General features: G+C 39.1%; 1 protein-coding gene across 1 annotated transcript in view; it reads left to right on the top strand.

Moving 5' to 3' along the window:
- Positions 1–5,880, top strand: part of CACUL1 (CDK2 associated cullin domain 1) — a 113,219-nt gene that overhangs the window by 14,250 nt on the left and 93,089 nt on the right. The window contains exon 3 of the mRNA XM_019502903.1: positions 466–568. Coding sequence (XP_019358448.1) covers positions 466–568 — 103 coding nt within the window. The remainder of the gene's footprint in view (positions 1–465; positions 569–5,880) is intronic.

The raw sequence follows: 5,880 nt of genomic DNA, 5'->3' as shown, positions 1-5,880 counted from the left end.
CCCCCCCCCCCCCCAAATCGATGATTAGTCTAGTGAATTGGAGATAGTTCATCTCCCAATGACTTCACAAGTATCAGCTTCAGTTAGCTTTGGTAAATAAAATAACCAAATTATAATTCAGTTTTCTAATGTAGCTTCAAAATTAATCTGAAAAATATCAAAATAAATTGCTGCTTTAAATTGTCTAATGTGTACCTTCTAAAAATGAAACCTACATCTATCTCTTTGAGTTGTGAATTGTGTATTAAGGTTATATCAAACAATGAGAATTGTTGTTTTTGTAGAAAATTATTAAATTGAGGCTTTCTGACCAGTGATTTAAATCAATTTGATTTAAATCAAATCTACCCTGGTCAGAGTTGCCTCATCAACCCTAAACTGACTTGAACAAAATATTGTGAAGTCTGTTGCCCTCCATTGCAAAGTGTGTAAATTCATAATTTGTTCCTATATTTGTTTCTGCAGTTGTGTGTATAAATGTGTATGCCAGCAGCATTCGGAGCAGATGTATAGTGACCTAATAAAAAAGATAACTAACCACTTAGAGAGAGTCTCAAAGGAGCTGCAGGTAAGAAGCTGCACAATCTATTTTTGTTTTTTTCCCCGTTTCCCCCTAGGATCTTTGATTATAGTATGAACAGAGCATAAATGGCCTATAAAGAGGGGTTGCTACTAAGACTCTACTGCTTTCAATTTAGTAAATTGGTATAACACTAAAAAATACCAAGAGGCTTTTGAGATTTTAGGCAGTAACACAAAGGATAGGTCAAATTGCATAGCACTGCTTTACATATTTGGTTCATGTTTGATGGGTTGTCATCCCAACTATAAGGGCTAAAATTGGGTGTGCTTTTAAAATGAAAGCCATAGTATGGGTTACATAAATATCAGTTAGGCAAGATCTGTTCCATGTAAGGAGAACTTGCAAGTATTAAACTGGAAGGGAGGTATAAATTGGGTAGTATTTAATATGGATTGTGTTAGGGACAGTTGTGTATTTTTCATACTTGTCCCTAGATGTCAGTGGTTTATAGCAATCTTAATACAGTTTATATGATCCTATCACATTCTGCATTTCTCTTAAATGTGCATTCACTTCTTTGTATGTGTTGAGTGTTTGGATCGTCTGAGTTAATATTTCTTAAATAATCACTGTATTGACAGTGCGTTTACCATAGTCTAGATGGCAAACTGAACATGGAAGATGATTGCTATATTTTATTTTTCTTCTTAAGGTCATTTTGTCCATATATATTTCTATGTACCAACATATAGTTAATAGTTTAACCAAAGTTGTAAAGAGCCTTTGTAATTGGGTGTCTGACTCGGTCAGTTTTTAGAACAGAGTATATGTCAATGGTGTGATGCAGAAGTTGAGCATAAACTCCAAATATTCAGGAGACAAGGAAACAAAATGAAAGTTCACTTCCTTCTAAAACCCAACTACTTCTAACAATGTTTTGGATAAGTGACAACTAGACCATAAGATAGCTTTGAGTATTACTTGGATCTGCTTTACTTTTGGCTATTAAATAAATGGACCCATCAAAATATAATAGTGCAGTCATAGTGACAATAACTCACAGCTTCCCTAATATTGCTTAGTTCATAAAATTGAAACTAAGTGGAAAGCAGGGTGTTGTTTGGTATGTAGATTTTTATTTTGACCACTAGGAATTGCTTACTGTATTCTTCAGGGCTGTAAAGTAAGTGGGAAATCAGAACAAAGTCTTCATAATGTCTTAATTCCCCAATAAGAACCACTATAGGTATTATGACTATTCATGATTTCCTGGAATCCACAAAAAAGTGGTTTCTGTGAACCCTGCAAAAACAGCAATCACTGTGATTTTTGGCGTGGAATTGCCAGGGATAAAAACCCAGCCTTGCCCAGCAGGAATTAAGTAGATCCTAATTATGATCATCTGCTACAACTGATGCTTGAATTGTACTGTTGACCATTGTTATAAAACTGTCTGAGCCAGTGCAAGTGATACCATTTTATTACATGACTTATAGATGTGCATGGATATATTGGTCCATATTGGCATGGCACCAATAAAAGGAAAATTGACCTTATTGGCAATAGGCTTTTCTTGGCCAGCGTAACCAATAGTGTCGCTGACTTAAATGCCGCATGCATGTGCCACAGCTGCAGCATGCATGTGGCCAGGAATGCGGCCTGGCAGCTTGGAGAGTAGTGTCCGGCCAGTAAATCTGTGGGGGAAGGACCATAGGGAGGGGACGGATTGAGACCCCCACGGTGAAAGAGGGAGTGTGCTGGGACACACCCCTATTAATTACTTATATTGTAAAACTATCTATACTTTGAAACTAAGAGTCCAAAACAGGCAACAGAGATTCGAGTTTTTCAGAAATTTATAGAGGCAGATATATTAAAGTTTGCTCTGCCTAGATGCATTACAGTGCTTCTGTTAAAATCAAAGGTGCTGTTTTGACACGGGCTATTGCAAGAATAATTGAGAGAACGACTTAGTGCAACCTGTGTTCTTGCAACAGCTTCTTGGCATAGGTTCGATGCACCTTGTGGCAGGTGACAGGATGATTATAATAGAGCATGATGTGACCTTTGACTTTGTTAGATGATTTTTGTCTAGAACCGGTCATGTGATTTGAGACTTGCAGATTTTAAGACCCATTGTTTGGCCTCTTTTTTCCTACAAGACCTCTGTGCAGCAAAACTCATTGGCAGTTATTGCGATGAGCACTTGTGTCCATTTCTACCAGCTTATTTCTATGTTGGCATTTGGAGAATTCCAAAATATGTTTCAACAGTGTGTTCTTTTTTTTTATATGTACTCATAATTAAGCAGGAGGGGAGCTAGACATTTTAATTAGCCACCTTTCATTTTCACAGTTTAACTCTGTTTCAAAGCATCTTTGCCTTGGCTGTGTTTATCGAGTGATCAGGTAGAATCGCCTATAAAGATTTATTATGCAGTAAGATGTGCTTTGGAGTCCTTCTGTAGGGCAGTATTCCCATGTGCTTTCAGCTATTTCCAAATACTTCAAAGTAATAGCTGCAATATTTACTGTTAAAAATGACACTTTTTGCAGCATATTCGATCCTCCTAACCTCTGTTTAACTAAATTAAGGTGCTGATATATATAGTGTGTGTGTGTATGTTTCCTTGGTTACTCACTGAAGGGAGGAATGCATTTAATATTGACCTTTAATCTTCCCACAAGAAAAAGCCGTATCCTGACATGTTAACTATTTTCTTTGTTTTTATTCTCCCTGAATGTTTTGGGTTCATAATTACTTTACTTTTATCTCCAGCTCTGTGGATCTAAGTTCTTAAAGTGCAATTTGTATTTGGTGTAGATTAAATGGATGAGTTAATTGCGTGGTTCTGTATAATTGGGCACTCTTTAATATTTCTACTTCAAGATGTGATTCCTCTCTAAGGCCTCATTTATACATGCAACTTGTACTGGTTTTACTTAAATCAGTATCAGCATTGTCTCTTGGATTAGTAGAAGCTATTAAGACAGTGACTTAAACTACAACAATGTAATTAATATCTAAACTACAGATTTAGTTTAAAGCTAATATGAATACAGTTGTAAGGTGTCATGAATTCACCGTAAAACCCAAGCTGCCCGTTGGATTTGGTGGTATGACCTGTATAGATATTCTCCTAAATTAGATTTACTTCTGTGCTGTTTAGTCTCCTCTTCTAGCTTGTATGAAGCTGTTCAGCTGTATCATTTTTGTCTGTCTGTATTATAGCACTTGATACAAATGTAATTGTGATTATATCTTTACCTTACAGCCACGGCTGTCTTAGTAAAGCACTTATTAACCCGAGTGATCCTCAACTATTTGTGCTTAGAAGAGACAATGGCTGAAAATTAGCATTTTCAAGCATCGTTTGCTCTCAAATAGCCACTTTAAAGAAGAGGTGTCCAAGAGTAACACCTAGATACGGGGGAGAACTTTCCCACTGAGGGGCAATTACAAGACAGATGGCTATTGGATTAGCAAATATCCATGTCTGAAAAGATACAGCTGTGTTCCTGGTCTTAATTGTATCAGGAAAGATTTCTTATCTGATAAGCAGGTACCTGTTGGGGGTGGGAGAGAGCAAGAAGGAAGGTATGACTTGCTTTATGTTTTCTGGGTACAGGAGAGGCTGGAATCCTTTAGTCTAGAGGTTCCCAACCACTGGGCTGTGTCCTGGTACTGGGCCACGAAGGAACGGCTGCCAGTCCACAGGAGGGTCACCTGCTGGACTGGAAGTCCAGAAATGATCAGCATACTGCAGACCGGTGGCCAGCCCTTTTTTATCCTGAGTATTAAAAAGGGTTGGCTGCCGGTCTGCAGTATGCCAGTCACTTCTGGTCTGCAGCTTGCCGATCTGCAGTCTAAAAAAGTTGTGAACAACTGCTTTAGCTAGAGAAAAGTAGACTACGCAAACAGGCTGACAAATGTAGAAGACTCCAGCTTGAGGTCAGAGGCAGGGTCTGCTTGCTGACCTGGGAAGCTGGCTAGGGACTACGTCCTTGAAATTTAGGGGCATGCTAAGAATAGGTTTTTTTTTTTTTTTTTTTTTTCCTTTGTTTCCTCATGTATCTTTGTATGCATCTCAGCACATGGTTTCTGATTTCTTATTTGTTCTTAATTTTTTTTATATCAAATCCTTTAGTTACCTTATTGTAACCTACTTGATGTCACTGATACTTTATGATCCCAGAGTGTTTTGACCATTCGGACTTGCCCATTCCACAGAAAAGGGGATCCCTCTTTTTTTTATGAGTGCATGACCAGACAAGGGTGTGATCATTCTACTTGGCAAAATCCCCTCTGCTAAGGGCTGGCAAGGTCTGAGTGAGATGGGGAGGGCCGAAACACCACAGACCAAGGAGTTGGCCTCTGGAGCACCTTGCTCAGTTCTCACCCAAAGATGTAGAAACATGCTGGGATTATGTCCTAAGGGTACACCCAGGCCATATCTGGGGCAGGGCCCATCACAGGGTACTAAAATCTTGCCTTTATACAAACCAGTTCAATTTTGTCTCATTCAGTTTTGCTTGCTATGATTTGAATTTCTCCAAGTTCTTTAAACAAGCTGAAGCAGCTTTCCTGTTAGTGAGCAGCAAGCGGTGCAGAGGTGCATAGCTCTGACTTGAGGGCTGTTTGTGGGATATGCTTTCCAATAGAGGGCTGCCACTCATGGGATCTACTCTGAGTTGGATATAAGCTCACAGTATACTTGCTAAAGGGAAACTGAGCAGCGTGTGTTGACACACATACAAATTTCAGGACTGACTTTGATTTTTTTTTTTTTTTAATACTTTTCATTTAATGAACAGGGTGGGCCACTAGGATTTTCATGATGGGTCACGTGAGGCCCTCGAGGTCCTGTTGTGCACCCCTGGTTTGGAGCTTATTCACTGTAAAAGTGCGTTCCAAATACCAATTGGAAGAAATGGAAAGTAGTTGCTGCTTATAAAGAGGGAAGGATAAGATTCCAAGGTAAAAAAGGGAAGCCACAGTCCAAATAAAAGCCTGAAATTTTCTGCTAGTTGCTTCGGGAGCTATTGGCATGGTTGTGATGACAGAAGCAACAGTTGGGGATATCTGTAGTTCCTCTGTAGCAAGTAAACACTGTTCTGAACTGATGTGATGGGATCCACCGCAAAGCAGGAGAATTGCAACTTTGTGCCAAAAAGGGTAACAAGATAAAATGGCAGACAAGCAAAATGTTTAGGAGTGCACCAATAAAGATTTTTTTTTGGCTGATACCGTTGGCCAATGATTTACAAACCATATTGGCTGATGCTGATCCATTAGCCTATATATAGCTTGGCAGCTTGGAGAGCAGCGTCTGGCTGGTAAGTCTGGGGGGGGGGGGG

The sequence above is a fragment of the Gavialis gangeticus genome, unplaced genomic scaffold (genome assembly GCF_001723915.1).
Source record: "Gavialis gangeticus isolate Ggan-Ray unplaced genomic scaffold, GavGan_comp1, whole genome shotgun sequence".
Taxonomy (NCBI): Eukaryota; Metazoa; Chordata; order Crocodylia; family Gavialidae; genus Gavialis; species Gavialis gangeticus.
This window is presented reverse-complemented; position numbering and strand designations above follow the sequence as displayed.